Raw genomic sequence first — 17,612 nt, forward strand, 5'->3', positions numbered from 1 at the left:
CTGTGTATCTGTGTATCTGTGTATCTGTGTATCTGTGGGGTTGAAGGTCCGTCTTACTTCAGAGCTGAAATGTGAGAAAGAATTCAACCAAAACGTTAACATCTGGATAAACGTAGTTTCTCTGAGGTCAGGTGAAGATCAGCTGATTTCGGCCTCCCAGTGTGAACACAGCTGCCCCGTCCAGTCCCACCAGCACAAACCCAACGCTGATACTTTGAGGCAGCAGACGACGTCCAGAGAGCTGCAGCAGCCAAACCGTCCGACTTCTCTCCGGGTTCGGTGTGTTTTTCTGTTTTAAATTCTCCCCCCGGCTAACGTCTGGGACGCTCCGGCGAGGACAACCACAACCACATGAGGAAACTGTTACGAGTGCTGCAGGACAGAAACCAGGCCGAGACGCTGCTCTGATTCCTGCAGCACTTCCTCTTTCAGATATTTAGATCTTTCAAAGCCTACAAGCTCTGAGAAACCCTCCACTGACCCTGTGAAAAGGAGAGATAATTAGATTCTTCTCTCCTCTCCTGAACCCGCCGCGAACTTCGGGGCGAGAAGAGAAGCTTTTATCAGTTTCCTTTGTGAAGTCGCAGCGCTGCGGAAACTTCATCTTGAACTTTTAAAAAGCTGGAGTTCAGGTTAAACATTAGCGGAGAGTTTTTATTTGTTTCGTCAGAGCTGAAGGCTGAAGATCTAAAGCAGCTGCACATCTCTGACGTCTTCCTTCCACAGATCAGCGTTTCCGTCTCTGTAGAAATCCGCTGATCACTCTGTGGATCAGGGAAACGTTCCTGCGTCACATTTTCTTTTTATTTGCTCGTGAAGACGACGTTTTCCAGCCTCCCTGAAGGCTGTGCACTGCAGACACACAAACACCGTCAAAAATAAAATAAAATAAATATCTCTCAGAATGATTTGCTAAAAAACACCAATGTTCAAAAAGTGTTTTAAAAAAATCTAAAAATTACAGCAAATATCTGAAACAAAAATATTTTAGCTTAATTTGTTTTAGCTTGTTTACATGCAGTTAAAATTGTGTAATTTTACAGTCAAATGTCGTTAACTGACAATATTATTTGCAAAATACACATTTTTGATGTATTAAAAGTTTTTCTTTCTCTTTTCGATCAACGTGTAAATTAATATTTATTTTTGTAGTTTTGCTGTAATTTTTTTCTATAATTTACAAAACAGGAAAAATCTGTAAAAAAACAAACATCTGTGAAATACTGACGTTTGTAGATGATTTAAATACAGTAAAAAAAACAAACAAAGAAACTGTTACTGTTTGTAGAAAACAGGGAAAATCTGTAAAAGAAAAACTATTAAAAAAACAAACGGTCGTTTTCACTCCTTCATGTCCGTCATGTTCCTTCAAATAACAGCAAATAATTGGAAATAATGATGTTTTTTGCTAACTTACAAAGTCATCTTCCAATTACACGTTTATAAAAAGCAACTAATTACTGATGTACAAACAGATTTTTCATGTTGATTTTATTTACAGTTTTGGCCAGTTGTTGTTGCTGTTGTTGTTGCTGTTGTTGTTGTTGTTGTTGTTGCTGTTGTTGTTGTTGTTGTTGTTGTTGTTGTTTTACAGTCAACATGTGAACTTAGACTTTTCAGTCATTTACCAAAACAGGAACAAATCTGTAGAATAACTGAAGAAATTCCAGATAAGAAGTGTTCCTCTTTTGCAGCGCTGCACTGGACCGGCGGGATGTGAAGGCGGCGAACGTCACCGTGGCGACGCTCGGGATGTTTGTGGTGGAAGCTGGAATCCGCGGCTCTGATTGGATGATTACAGACCGCGCTCGTGGCCGTCTCCTCCTGGTTCTGGTTGCCGGCAGAGTTTGATCAGAAGGCCTGTGTCATGAGGACAGTCTCCATCGCTGAGCGCACATTCTTGGGTCTTGGATTACCGACCGCAGGGCATCATGGGAGACGTGACAGCAGCCAATGAAAACTCCCGATGACATTCATTGAGAGACTTCCTGACGCTTTCCTTTCCTTTCTGGTGGATTATTTGTTGTAGTGAAGCTAAAACTTCTGCAGATGTTTGAGGATCTGAGGCCCGACTCGCCAGTGTTCGGTTGAATCTTCAGGATCATTTTTGCCGCCATGCTCCCTGCAGGGCCGGCGGCGGGCGGAGGGGGTCGAGGCGGCGGCGGCCTGTGCCTGCTCCGGTGGCTGGGCCTCAGGCTGTGGTCCCGCCGGGGGACCCTGGTCTTCGCTCTGCTCTGGTTCGGGTCCTGGTTGTTCCTGAACGGCCTGGTTCTGGTCCACCGGAGCATCCTGTCCGACTACTGCACCGACGACAAGAGCAAGAGGATCCTGCAGAGGCTGGTGAGTCACACGGACCGCATTTCACCTTTGAGTTTCCTTTACAGCCCAAATGATCTGATTTATAATGAATTTTTACGTTTCTTCTGACTGGAAACGACATAGACGAGTAAAAAAGACGCTGTGATGGAGATGTCAGCCCCCTGAGTCCCTGAATGGTTTCACTCCTGTCTTTCTTTTCCTCACTGTGGTTCAGTTTTCTCTGCAACATAAAGTCCTGCAGCTCTGAGGAACCAGAATGAAGCAGGAGAGAGAAGTCAGACATGTCCTCTGTGCAGAACAACACACTTTGGATATCACAAAAAGTTTAAAAAATGACACAGAAAGAGTCTAAAATGACAGAAAAGTGACACGAAATGACGCCAAAAGACACAAAACGGACAAAAAGTCAGAAAAAATACGCAAAAATATGTTAAAATTACATGAAGATGACACAAAATGAAACAAAGAAAGAAAAAAGTAAACAAAAACAAAAAACAAGCCGATCACAGATGTTACTGGAAAAATGAATCTCCACATAATGTAGATGTTTAAGGATTTGCACACTGCCTGCAGTTCAGCCGAATATTACCGTTTGTTATTTAAAGAGACACAGAGAACAAAGCGATTCAGGAGAAACCTTCTGACCTGAGGAAGAAATCCGGAGGAATTTCCTGACGAGCAGAAAATCTCCGTTTTTACAGTTTCTCGCTGTCAACGGTGTAACTTTGCTAAAGGCGGGTTTTGAACTCAGCGTTGGGGTTCAGAGGCTGAACATGTGAGTCGGCTTCAGAGTGGATCCGACTCACGAGAGCAGCGTCGGTCCTCCGTCTGCTCTCTGGTCACGTTAATGCTCATCCAATCAAAGCAGCACGTTGGCTGCTGCTCACAGCCTGACGTGAGCTCGGACGCATCACAACAACACGTCTCACTGGGATCGCTGTGGCAGCAGGTCTGGTGCTGACGGACAGGAAGTGAACCGAGGCTGGGAAGCTGGAAGATCATTTGCAGGAATGTGAAACAAGCGATGAAGCCTTTACAGACTCAGAGTTCCTGTGATTGGCTGGTTTCAGTAAACAGGAGGTTTTCCACTGCCTTCGTTCCTCCCTGTGCTCTCTTCATCCGGTATTTTCTCCGCCGTCTCGACACGTCTCAGTGTCGCTGTGGTCGCGGGAGGATCAGCTGATTTAAATTGTATGTTTGCGTGTTCCTCTTGTCAGTCACGGCTGTCGTCAGGTGGCTGTTTGTTGCTCAGCAGAGCCGTGAAGGCGGCAGGTCAGCCGCTGATTTATGGATGTGGAGAGTCAGATATCAGTCGTTTAGCGAGGCGATGACAAATGCTGCCGTTGGTTTGTTGGGTTTCAGTCTGCAAGCTCACACGAAATGAAACACGTGGAATAAATAAAACCGATGAACTCCCGACGCTGCCGACTGGTTTCAGAGATACGTCACCGAAATGACATCATCATCCAGATCTGAAGCACTGCAGTGGGCCTTCCTACTGAGGATGGTGGAACATCTTTCTTGATCATCTGGACTTGATTTTAGACTGGTGTTGGACTGGTTTTGGGCTTGGTGTTGGACTTGCTTGTTGACTGGTTTTAGACATGCTTTTAGACTGGTTTTTGGGCTAGTTTTATAATGGTTTTAAACTGGTTTTGGACTGGTTTTATAATGGTTTTAAACTGGTTTTGGACTGGTTTTGGCCCAAAGAATAGCCCCATATTCCTCCCACAGCAGAAAACAAAACATTCTGCGATGCTGTTGCACGTTCTTCGTGAAACCAGGCTGCTTGTGATGAATCAGTTGGAAAGTTGACGTAGAGACGTCCTGAGAACTGCTGAATATCAGAGAATTAGAAATGCTTAAATGATCATTAGCAGCCTTAAAGGGAACTTCATCCTGGTTCGGTCAGTGTGTGACAGGACTGAACGGCGTTTATGCTGCGTGTCCGCTCAGCGTAGGAGTGATGTCGTGGGACAAAGATAAAAATACACTCTTGGGAATCTCTCGTCGGCGCTCGTTAATCTCTGAGGCATCAACTCTTGGCTGAAAACATGAAGCTCCAGCAAAAAAAACAAATTATTTTAGGATCCTGCAGAGAAAAGCATCGCGCCCGCGTCGCCGGTAAATTTGACTTATTGCCTAAATCGAACTCTGGCTGGGAAATAAAGTTGCAGCTGACAAGAAACGTGAACTGACTTCACCTCTCCTGTTCGCATTTTAACTTGATTTAAAGATAAAAGTGCATTTATTCTAAGTTTTATCACACCTTTCTGTGCTCCATACTCCTCCTGTTTCATGGTGCTGCAGGATAAACAACTAAAAGGTTCTTTCTTTATGAGGAAACACACATCAAAGAGCAGCAGTATTCCCTCTGCTGTCCCCCCCTCTGCCCGGATGTCAATATTACAGCATCAAACAGAGTTATAATGTAAAATTCCCTGTTAAGTCCAGGCTTTTTCCAGGCTCAGAATGGGCCTTTGGGGGGCGACTACGCCCAACACTGAGCACAAACAGTCTGTGTTACCTTATATGTAGTTTTAGATTTATTTCTGACCATCTGATGAGCTAAAACATCCATTATGTTTGAGTAAACGAAAGCCTAATGAACAAAAACTGGTGCAAAAATTGAATTTCTTCTCAGTTCTTATCTGGTGATTTCCCTTTGAGGCTGGTTAAAACCCCTCCAAAAACTCCTCCATGTTGGAAAAACCCTGCAGTCTGTGTTCTTTCTGAGCATCTTTTATTCATGTCAGGTTTCTGAGAGCGTGATGTTGATAAAATAGACATCTGAAAGCATAAAGCTGCTCCTGGGGAAAGAAATACTCTCATGGTTGGGTTGGAATGTGGTGGCGAAGCTCAGAAAACATCCACAGATTGTTGAGGTGGTCCGTCTGACAGGGAAACTTGACTCCTTGTCACTCTGGGCTAATTCAAAAATGAACGACGCTTCACTTTAACCTTTGATAGAATTTAAACAGATGAGCTAAATAAAAATCCACCCCTGCACAGATGTCATGACTGGGGCAAATGAGCTGTAGGAACTAAAAGGGGGTTTTGTCCCAGGCTGCAAAGTTGGACATTTTAACGTGGAGGTGTGTGGGGGTTGAACCAGCCTCTAGTGGACATTTGAGGAACTGCAGCTTTTGGGACTTTACAGCTCAGACGGTTGGGTCACTTCATGCTTCATGTTGGTTCTTTTAACTCGCTGCTGTTTACAAAAACACAAAAAAGTGGAATCAAGGTGTCCACAGTCGTGTTCCCACCCACATCCTACAGATGCTTTGTTCTGCGCACCAGCTCCAGAAAGCTGCTCAATGTGTCGGCTTGCATTTATTTTATCGGTCAAATGTTTTTTGTTTTTTTTCTCCTCTCAGTCTCTCTTGGAAGAAAACGGTGACTCTAATAACTTACTATTTATTCCATTTTTTATTCGTTGTCTCCTCTCTGTTCTGTGGAAACACTTCAGCCTGCAGTTCAGCCAAAAAACCCCAAAACATTTCTCATCAGTTGAGTCAATAACGGCTTCACGGTTGCGCTGAGGTGTGTGCAGTCATTTTCTACAGAATCTGGTGACTGCAAACAGCAATTTGTTGGCAAATTTATAGAGGAGAATAAAGTGATTTTGATCAAATATCCCCATTTTAAACTTATATTTGGTTCTGTTTCTCAGTGGAAGCTAAAGCCACAGATTCTTACAGTGTCCTGCTCTCATAAATGGTGTCATTTGGGTGGTTGTTTTAAACACAGCATGCCTTTCGAGCCTGCAAGGTGGCGCAGTTGGTAGCACTGTTGCCTCGCAGCAAGAAGGTCGCCGGTTGGCGTCCCGGTGAGGACACCCGGGATCTTCCTGCATGGAGTCTCCATGTTCTCCCCGTGCAGCGTGGGTTCTCTCCGGGTTCTCCGGCTTCCTCCCACAGTCCAGAAACATGCTGAGGTTAATTGGTGATTGTAAATTGTCCGTAGGTGTGAATGTGAGTGTGCTTGGTTGTCTGTCTCTAAGTGTAGCCCTGTGATAGACTGGTTACCTGTCCAGGTGAACCTGCCTTCACCCTGAGTCAGCTGGGATAGGCTCCAGCCCCCCATGACCCTAGTGAGGATTAAGCGGTGTATAGATAATGGATGGATGGATGCCTTTCGAGCCCACTGGCAGGTTTTGGAGTTGCGGCTACTATTGTCGTTGAAAATCGAAGGAAATCAAATGACTCGATCGATAATCCCAAAGAGATTCCAGTTTGAGGAAGAAAAACATCGCAGTCCTCTAACTGGGAAGCTGGAAACAGTTCCAGCTGTCAAAACAGTCGCTGATTATTGAACTAATCGACTTCAGCCTGATATAAAAAGCAGTTTAGTCTGCTGCCGGCGCGACGGAGAAAAACGTATGGATGGATAATTCAATTTAGTAATTCATATCCGACAAATCCCACCTCCTCCTCCTCCTCCTGTATTTCCATCAGCGCTCGGCGTCACAGTGAGTTGTTGCTGAGCAGCTCCGCACACATGGTTTGTGTTGAAAGAGAAATCTGTAAGTTTCTGCTGACTATTTATAGTCCGTAGCATGGTCTCACCCTGTCCCCGCATGTCTCTGGCATTCCTCCCACTATTTATGGCCTACATTTTTATGGCCGAACTCTGTTTTTTAATGCACCCCGGTTTGTTCCTTAACAGGGAATTAACAGAGAGGAGGTTTATGTGCAGCTCAGCTCGGTGCGTCTGGACTCCAAACCCAGACTCTGCACGATGTTGTTGTGGTCGTCGAAGCGTCTGTTATGATTTTCTGTGAAGAATTTGTCCTCGGCGGCTGAATTTCTACCACGGAGGTTATAAAGTCAGGAGCTGATGAAAGACAGCTTCTCTGCTGAACATACAGAGCCCATATAAAGTGTTCAGCCCTTCTTATTGTTGTGTAACACCAGCTCACGCTCAGTTTAAGTTAGCCGTCTTGAAAAGACTTTACCAAAAAAAAAGACTCCTTCATGTCAGCGTGTAAACACATTTCTACACTGTCAAGTCAAATAATTAAAAAGACAAAACGTAAAAGAAGTGATTACATAAATATTCATCCACTTTGTAAAGTATCTCCCCTAATTCAACTCAGGTGCAGCCAGTTGGTGCTAAAAGTCACACAGCTGGTGAAACAACGATCATCTGAGGTCAGTGAATGTGTCTCAGTGATTGCAGTATAAAGACCAGTCCCTGGTGGATCAGTGCTCCTGGATAGAACCACACCATGAAGACTGAAGAACCCTCCAAGAACTCTGGAAAAGGTTGTTGAGAATAAGAAAAGACAAGAGATGGATACAAGAATATTTAACTGAATATCTCTTGGAGTCCAGTTAAATCCTTAAAACCTGAGTGACCGACCAAGAAGGAGACTAGTGAAGGAGGCCAGCAAGACTCCTACGACTCCTCTGAAGGAGTTTCCAGCTTCAGTAGCTAATTGGAGAAACTGTTGTCTGTTCTTCACCAGCAAAGCTTTATGGAGACAAAGAGAAAGAGTCTGTTGGAAAAAGCTCAGATTAAATCTGGACCAGAGTTCAGCAGAAGACATGTGGAGACTCTGAAGTCACCTGGAAGAAGGTTCTCTGGTCTGAGGAGACCAGAATTTGGCTTTTTCTTCATCAGACTAGATGCTATGTTTGGTGGACACCAAACATGGCACATCATCACAAACACACCATTTCCACTGTGAAGCACGGTGGTGGCAGCATCATGATGAGGAGATGCTTCTCAGCAGCAGGCTCTGGAAAGCTAGAAGGTCAAATAAATGCAGCAATGTACAGAAAAATCCTGGAGGACAACCTGATGCAGGAGAACTGAGACTTGGAGAAGACGTGTTTTCCATCCAGACGATGAGTCGAAGCAAACAGCCAAAGCTCCACAGAGATGGTTTGAAGACAACAAGGTGAAGTTCTGGAGGCCCGGTCAGAGTCCAGACCTCAGTCCAGCTGACACATCATTACCTTCTTCTCTGTCGAGGTCCTGACGCTCAAAACAAACATGTCTGAGTGACGGCTGACCCGACGAGGCCGACCACCGCCTCCAGCGCCCGGACGTCGCCGCTGTCTCTGAGGAATGACGGATGATTTAGGGAGAAACACCGCCGACAGGTGAAGAAAACCAGTCAAACTTTACACAGTCTTTCATGTTTTGTTTTACGCTCTGACAGCTGAGAACCTGCTCAGGTACATTTACTAACCTTTAGGTCAGTCATGGCTTCACCGACGCTGGATTCTGTTTTTGTCTTGACAGAGTTTGGTTAAAGCAAACGATGGACTTCTGGAAATGTTCAATGAGTTATTTTGATGAAATACACGAGTTTATGCTCAGAGTTGGTTAATTCTCCTGATGGACACTCATGAGTGGCTGGAGGAAAGCTGAGAGTCTGTTTTACAGTTTCTGTCTCTCTCCAGCCTTCCAGCCGGCTGCTTCCACGACGCTGACTCGTCTGAAGACAGCAGCCGACGGAGTTTAGCGTCAAAGCAGGTTTACGTCCTGGTTTGTTCAACCTGAAATTTAGTGAAACATTTAGTGTCTCCTTGTGGCTGTTTTGCGTCTGTGATTATTTTGTGTCTCTTGTGTCTATTTTTGGTCATGTGGAGCTGCTTTGTGGTTGTTTTTTGCCTCTTTCAGGCCATTTTGTGTGTCTCACTGTGTACCTGATATCTAGATTTGGGCGGCGCTCGTGGAGTTCGTCTTCTTCTGCTTCGTCTCGTTTTGCAGCGTTTGTTGTGGACGGACAGAAACGCGGTGCGTCTGTGAAAGACGACGAACAGGAAAACGAGGCTCTGAGCGGCTTCGTTCTGCCTGAACTCTCTCCTGCTCGGCGCTGAACTGGTTCTGAGGGGCTGCCGTGGAGGCTGATGGATGCAGGCGACTCCCGGCCACAGATTTACAGCCCAGTCTGTGCAGATGTTAAAGTCCGTGGAGCGTCTCAGGTAGACCCGTCCAGGTGATTTACAGCTGCTGCTCTGATCGCTGTCAGATGGAAAACAGTCGCCGTCTGACTGCGGGCTGAACTCCCCGCGGAGACACGGCGGCGAGAGCTTCTCCACAGATTCACCAGAGAGGGAAACATGAAGGAAAATTCATTTTAAAGACGACGCAGAGGCAGGGCCGGGAGAAACACCGAGCAAGAACACCGCAGAAGCTGGATCATCCCACCACAAGCCAACCAGATCCTCCATGTGACCTCCTCAATCAGCTGATCCTTCATCGACGGCAGCTGTAGTTTGTTTAATGAAGTTCTACCTTCACACTGTGAATATGTTCAGAGCTCCAGGTCCAGGTTCATCACCTTAATGGACCTGTTCCATCATTTCTGAGCCTCAGAACTTCATCAGTGCAGCAGATAGACACATGACATTTAGGAGGAAGAACACATCTGAGTTGCTCATTATTTCTACAACCAGCTGGTAGCATCAGTATTATGGGATGTCTCCTGGTCCAGCAGTTTAACGTCTATGACACAGAGTGACAGAAACAACCATCGGTACCCTGGATGTGTTTCTGGTTCTGATCATTCACCAGAGGAAACTTTACAAAGTGCATTTTTGTTCATCTTCAAGTCTCACTTTCACCCTGATGATGCCGCCGCCGTGCTTCAAGGTGGAGATGGTGTGTTTGTGAGGAAGTGCATTCTGGGTAAACCTTCCAGGCTCCCGTCAGCATGTGTGATGATGGTTGGTCAGAACCAGTTCTAGACGATGGAAGGACCGTTTCACCTCCAGAACCTACCAGGATGTGTCTCTTTGTGGTTATTTGTGTCTCTCTGAGGAAGCTTTGTGGGTCTTTCTTTGTTGTTTTGTGTCTCTTTGTGGTAATTGTTTGTGTCGTTGTGCTCATTTGTGTGTCTTTGTGGTACTTTTGTGCGTCGTTATCCAGACGAACCTCTTGGTGTATTCTCCACAGAAGCCCTGGACCTGGTCTGTTTGGGGCTCAGTGTTCCTGCAGCAACACAAATCTTCCAACACAAGCTGAAACTAAGCAGTTTGGTTCTTCTGCTCGTGTCAGTGATTACGATCATTCACTCGCTGTGACCGATTCTCTCCGTTACCTGAATCCTGAGCGTGGCTGATGCAGGACGACGATGACGGCGTGCTGCTGCTGCTGCTGCTGCTTGTTGTTCTGCAGCCACTCTGAATCTTTCATGAGCTCTGATAATAGTTCGTCTCCATGATGCAATCAGAGAGCTGCAGCGGTGAAAACATCGTCTCACAGGCCGAGTTTGATCTACGAGGCGCAAGCAAACACGCGGGCGTCGCTTCAACAACACGCCTCGCTGTGTTTAATCCTCTGAACTCGGAGCCTCCAGCAGCTCGTTCAACTCGCTGTTGGCTGCAACACAAAGTCCTGCAGCCCGGCGGAGCCTCGACAACACGAGGAGGACTCAGTCAGAAACACATCGCGGCGCATTTCTGTGGTCATCTGCAAAAACTGTAGAAATCTGGAACCAGCAGGGGCAACATCTGTCGGTAGCTACTTCCAGCTGTTTTGCTTCACGTTGTCAATCACAGACGCACACAGAGAGGCTTCTTCCTGAAGGGGGCGGAGCCAGCTGCAGTGTGTTGTGTGTCTGTGTGGTCATTTTGTGTCGCTTCGTGGTTGCTTTGTGTCTCTTTTTGGTGACTTTGAGTCTTTTTTTGGTTGTTTTTTGTCTTTTTGGGTTCATTTTGTGTCTCTTTGTGGGCTTGTTGTGTGTCTTTGTTGTCTTTTTGTGTCGCTTCGTGGTTGTTTTTTGTCTCTTTGTAGTCGTTTTGTGGGGGTTTTCTTTGCGGGCGGTGCTTTTGTGTTGTTTTGAGCGAGAAGGAAAAAAAACTGAAGCAAATATTCTGTGTGACTTTAATTAGTTTGGGCCCATTGTGGGTCCTTTAAATCACCTCGGATGCAGGATCAATAGGCCGATCAGAACCAATTAACGTCTCCACAACAACCAGAGGTCTGTCTCTTTGGTTGTTTGTCTCTGTGTTGTTATTTGTGTCTCTTTGTGGTGGTTTTTTACCTCTTTCGGGCCATTTTGTGGTCGTTCTGTGTCTCTTTGCGGCGGTGCTTTTGTGTTGTTTTGAGCTAAAAGAAAAAACAAAAAAAACTGAAGCAAATATTCTGTGCGACTTTAATTAGTTTGGACCCATTGTGGGTCCTTTAAATCACCTCGGATGCAGGATCAATAGGCCGATCAGAACCAATTAACGTCTCCACAACAACCGGAGGCGTCACGTTCAGCTCTCTGCAGATCAAACGTCCCTGAAACTCGGCTCGTTGAGAAAACGTGCGCGTTTGAAGGCGAGCTGCAGATCAGAGGACTCGTCGGGGCGGATGTGGAGGCTCAGAGCTGCAGCCTGAACACGCCGCCGTCATTAGAGGCTGCTTCGGGGTCAGCGGTGGCTTCAGAGACGACGCTCGGCTCTTTGTTGCGACCCTGCAGGCCTCCTCGTTGGTATGCAGCGCTCGTCTCTTTTAAGTGCCTCTGTTCTCGTCTTATCTTCTCCCTCTCTGACCTTCTGTGCTGCCTTTCTTCCACGGCTGAATACAGATCAAGAAAGCGTGGCGGGATTTGGACGATGTCTCCTGATAGCGGCTGAAGCGAGCCGAGGAAAAGCGCTGACAAAGTGCCGTAATTAGGTAATGACGCTGAGGTTTGCTGGAGCAGCCTCACCGCGTTGGACGCGAGCTTTGGACTTCACGCAGGTCCACACATCATTCTTTTTGGTGCCGAGTTCAAGTGCAATAAAATCGTAGCTCAGATGTGCTGATTAATGTGAACTGGGACGCTGGGCTTGTTCTCGTTACGAAACAGCAGCTGGCGAAGCCCTCGGGCTGCTCGGAGACGCAGTCATTAGCAGGAGCGTAGCGGCCTTCACCTGCACCCACATAAATCACCGTAAACACGCTGAAGACGCCGGGCGCTGCCTTTAAAGATAAGACCGTGTTACTGGGGATGAGCTGTAAACTTCACATTTCACTGGCACATAAAACATCAGCAGGATGCTGTGAAGAGCTGTGGACCGAAATATCTGGAAAACATGTTTCAGCTCATTTAAACACAGTAAAAAACAAACTGTGATATTGGAGCCATATGATGTGTGATTTAACTCAACTAAGGAAATCACTTCAAAACAAATGTGTAACACTTTCCTTCCATTTGTCTTTCAAACAACACATTGTTGCAGATTAACAGTAAAAACATTCATTTTAACATCGGTTTGTGTCACTTTTGTGGCAATTTAGCAATTTTATGTCATTTGAGCAACTTTTTGTGTCATCTGAGCATCTCTTCCTGTCATTTTGTGTCGTGTTAGCATGTTTTGTGTTCGTTTTGGGTCTTACCATCGTTTTTATTCCCTTGTGTCGACTGAGTCCTGCTGACAGAACACATCTCTGAGTTCTCTCTCCGTCTTCATGTTGTTCTGGTTCCACAGAACCAGGACTTTATGCTGCAGACAAACATGAACCTCAGTGAGCTAAAGTGAGACAGGAGCAGAAAACAAACACAAACTGTTGTTGGGTTACAGTTGTGTGGTGAAACTCTGCGGCTACGTAGCTGCTAACAGAATGTATTAGAAACGTGGCAGATGTTGAGGACGCCTGGTTTCTGGTTGACCCTCAGTTTGCTGACGTCTTTAATGACGTCCTGTAGCTGCAGCAGAAGCAGCGACGGTGACGAGGCTGCGCTGGAAACCTGCAGCTCGTTCCTGCCTCGGCCTGCAGCTGAAGTCACCGGAGACTAAACCGCTGCCTGAGCCGCTGCCTGGAGGTTAAACTCAGTCGTTTTCTGCTGAACCCAACAGGCAGCTTCACGTCGGCCGACACTTTCATTATCGCATAAGACCGACGGAGGGCGGATATTACACGAGAGGACACCGACGAGCTCATCTGGAGGCACATAAATCATGTCGAGTTGAGCTCTGTGATCGTGTCTTTATGTCTGAAAACAATCTCCTGCTGTGCTGCATTCATTTCAGGGCTGGAAGGTATGAAAAGCAGTTCACCAGGACATACAGCTTCTGCTCAGAGGAAACTATCCTGACTCACTCCCACTGCGACACTCGATCGTGACACAGTTCCTTCAGACTGTTTGTGTTACAACATCACAACAGCTGTCATCAAGCAGGCATTCATTTCTGGCAGAGTTACCTGCTTCAGGTGTTTTCAGCTCATTAAACGTCTGAGCCTCGGGCTGACACACTTTCACTCTCTGTGGATTCATTGTTCACGGCAACACAAAGTCCTGCACCTCTATGGAAACACAACAACACGAAGAAGGAGCGACAGTCGCTTCTGTGCAGCATGACACAGTTAGATTGACAGAAAAAAAACACAAAAACATGACACAAAGAGACACACAAGATCCTAAAACGACACAGAAATGACACAAAGCTGCAGGAATGACACAAAAATGACAAAAAAAGATGCTAAAATGATATAAAATGACATGAAACTGACACAGAAGATACTAAAATGACACAAAAAGTTGCAAAAATGACACAAAACGTGCTAAAAGGACACAAAAAGACACAAAAACCCCTGCTAAAATGCTAGAGACATGACATGAAACTGACACAAAAGACATTAAAATGACACAAAAGTTACAAAAATGACACAAAAACATGCTAAAACGACAAAAAAGACGATAAAATGACACAAAAATTACAAAAAAGATGGAAAATGACACAAAAAAGTTGCAAAAATGACACAAAAGATGCTAAAATGACATGAAAAAATCTGAGAAGACACACAACTGACACAACAGACGCACAAAAAATTGAAAAAAATCCACAATAATGACCAAAAAAGAGGCTAAAATAAAACAAAAAAATGCTAAAATGATATTAAAATGACACTAAATTAGCCCAAATAGACAAACAGTACGAGTGACTGATGATCCGACTGTTTCCATTAAACGGAAGACGAACCTTCTGGACACCAAACAGCAGCTTCACGGCGTTTTGTTGTCGGTTCGTTTGCGCTGCAACATAAAGTTGTTTTTTCTTTCTTTTAGGTGGATTGTTAATGACATGCGTAGGATAACGTGATTTTAATGAAATGTCCCCGTTCGTGGCTCAGATCGGTTCATTTTCTTGAACTAACTCTCTGAACGTTGAGAATGTCCGAACAGTTCTCTGAGCCGATCACCAGCAGAATTAATCAGTAACACGAATGTAGACGTGTGACATCATGAGCCGCTAGCACAGTGTCCTCAGACATCTCCTTAAAACACATGTGGGTTCTGGTTGGAGGCCGTTATGCGTCACAGAAGTCGTTGTCATGGCGCCCGCTGCTCCCTAAACAGGCTCTCTGCTCAAACAGTCAGAGGCCCCACCTGGTGGAACAACCAGGTACTGCAGCACATCCACAACACAACACGCACCACCGTCTTCTTTGTCCTTATCGGCTGAACAACTGAAGGTAATTCATCGATTAATCATTACTCATTGACGTCCCCGGTATTGATCAGGCAGCAACGTTCTATAAATCGATGCTTGGCTTCTGTTTAAAGCGCCTGAAGCTTCCAGACGTGGTTCATGACCACCGACGGAACGTTAAGGAACAGCTTGGAGGCTGTTTTTCAGCTCATACTCTGGTTTTAATAATGCTGATGTGATAAACTGGTATCGGATCAGGACTTGGCAGATAGTCTATCGTTCATCCCAGCAGCAGCAGCAGCTTCGTCATCTGCTGCGTCTTCGGGGGTTAAATGTGCAGCAGCTTTAACTACGAGCAGAATAAACGCTGCTCACAGTGACTCCTCTCACCTCCACGTTGGCCGACTTTGCCGAACCGACGCCGAATCGTGAGGATGACGAGGAGCGGATATGTGAGCGGACTGACGAGCAGCGATGGCGCTTTGATTAACGAGGAGCAGCGTTTCAGGGTTTGGCTGCAGCACAGAGACCAGCTGCCAACGCTCGCGCCTCCACTCATTTTTAACGGATTCAATTTCTGCTCCGTTCTCTGATGCGTCGGGTCGATAGCGACGCTCCATTTTGATCTTCGCTCATCCTGTTGAGCGTTAAAGGCCGTGTTTGGGAGCCTCGACTCATTTTGTCACTCGGCTCATCGCTCTCTGATTGATTTCCCGTCGACCAGGCGCCGGCTGGTGGTTTTCCCGATGAAACGGGCCTGCAGAGGTTTGGGTGACACTCTGATTCTGATGCTGCTGCGTTTCCTTCCAGCTTCAACTCTCTGTTAACGCTTTACAATGGAGACGTCTGAAAACTCTGGTTGAGTCCAAACATTTTTCTACGATTTTTCCTTCAAATAATACTTTTTTGCAGATTGACACTCGGTGAAAATAGAATAATTTTACTTGTAATTTTCTTTTATTACTTTCATTTTAGCAACTTTTTATGTCATTTGAACATGGTCCTGTGTCACTTTGGTGTCTTTTTGTCATTTTCGTGTCTTTTTTAGCAACGTTTTGTATCATTTCGTGTCTTTTTAGTAAGTTTTTATGTAATTTGTGTCTTTTTAGTAACTTTTTGTCATCTTAGCAACTTTTTGTTATTTTTGTGTTTTTTTTAGCAACTTTTGGTCATTTTAGCAACTTTTTGAATAATTTTCGTGTCTTTTCAGCAACTTTTTGTCATTTTCGAGTCTTTTTAGTAACTTTTTGTCATCTTAACAACTTTTTTGTCATTTTGTCACAAAAACAGAAATAGTCCCCAGTTTACATTGTTTGAGTTTTCAAATAATGCTGCTGAGTGTTCAGCGCAGCGCGGTGTTACGACGGTCTGACTGCACGGGGACGGGGGAAGTGTTGGACCGGAACATTTCTAACACTGACCCCGGGAGCCCAGAACTGTCATTAAAATGGATAATTCACTAAAAAAAAGTTCTAGTTCACGATCAAAATCCTCGCTAAAACATTTCCAGCGTGGTCGGCGGTCGCTGCTGCTGTTTCCTAAAGTCAAGGAGATTTAAAAACTAGAATCCATAGACGGCAGAAATGTGACTCCAACGGCAGCTTTGTTCTGATAATCTTCACCCGGTGAGTCAGAGCAGAACGGAGACTCCCTGATTCGTCTTGGATTTGCAGATTAACACAGTTTATAGACTTTTGTGTGACTCTGAGCCACAGATCATCCAGACGTAAACGCACACAGTCTTCATCTGCACCGTTGTTCCTGTTTGCAATCATTTACACAGCGTGTTGAGAAAAGAACAGCTGCAGTGAAAACCAGCGTAAAAGTGAGAGTGTCCCTGAACGCACCGCCCCTGAACGCACCGGCCAACACAAAGGGCCACAGATGTTGGAAGGTGGGCGGAAAACTCATCGGGTTTGTTGATAAAAGCAGCGCTGAGAGAAAAAAAAAAAGGTTAAACCACTTTTTAAAAACAGTCACTTGCAGCTACATGTAACTGCCAGGATCAAAAAAAACAAAAAGCAGATTATCTTCTGCAGAAATCTCAAGTCTCTGCAGGTTTGTTTTCTCACAGAAACCAGTGAAGTGAAGCCAGCTGCTGCCTGGAAGAAAGACGAGCTTAAAAAGAGGAAACGAATCCAAAATAACAGATTTGGACGTCTGATCTAAACGATCTGCGATCTGGAGCCTCGGAGCCAAACCAGCTTCACGGTCCTTCAACCCCACAATGCTGTTTGAAAGACACGTTGGACTTTTTGTTTTTATTAAATCAACAAAATGACAACATTTGTCAGAGACAGGAACAGAAATAATTGTTGGATTTTCAACCTTCTGACAGCCGTCAACTCATCTGTGATGTTAAAGTCTGACGGGAAAATTTACCAAATATAGGCTTAAAATTGTGCTTTTTTTTTCTCTCTCATTAAAGTCATTTCATGCCACAAAGTTCATTTAAAAATTCCCCAAAAACAAACAGTTTGCTGGAACCAGATTCAGTAAAAACCTAAAAGTATTTGCACTTATGCTGGGACTAAACGTTCTGGGAGTTTTAGGTTGAACTGCAGGCAGTGACCAAAACTGCCCTGAAAATATCCACACATGATGAAAAAAACAAAAACAAAAAGGAAAAACGAGAGAAGTTTGTGATTTCCTCGGTTTTCTGTCACATTTTATCTCAGATGTTTGTCTGACTTTATCTTGACAAGTTAAGCCTTCATTTCTAAACTCTGATTGTTCTCTTCTAAAATTACAACAACACAAAGAAACACACCGCCGGGGTTTCACAGGGTTGTGTGAGTTAGAAGACATCTGCTCTCCACAATCACACATCTGACAATATTGACCTGCTACAGATTGTTTTCTGAAGGAAGCTGCAGGACGACGGCTTAAACAGCCACAAAGAGACACAAAACAGTCACAAAGAGACACAAA

General features: G+C 45.1%; 1 protein-coding gene across 1 annotated transcript in view; it reads left to right on the top strand.

Moving 5' to 3' along the window:
- The window catches only part of dipk1c (divergent protein kinase domain 1C), a 47,301-nt gene that overhangs the window by 1,544 nt on the left and 28,145 nt on the right, over positions 1 to 17,612 (top strand). The window contains exon 2 of the mRNA XM_008289188.1: positions 1,695 to 2,340. Within this exon, the coding sequence (XP_008287410.1) occupies positions 2,116 to 2,340 (225 nt within the window). The 5' untranslated portion in view covers positions 1,695 to 2,115. The remainder of the gene's footprint in view (positions 1 to 1,694; positions 2,341 to 17,612) is intronic.

Source organism: Stegastes partitus, unplaced genomic scaffold (assembly GCF_000690725.1).
Source record: "Stegastes partitus isolate 25-593 unplaced genomic scaffold, Stegastes_partitus-1.0.2 Scaffold598, whole genome shotgun sequence".
Taxonomy (NCBI): Eukaryota; Metazoa; Chordata; class Actinopteri; family Pomacentridae; genus Stegastes; species Stegastes partitus.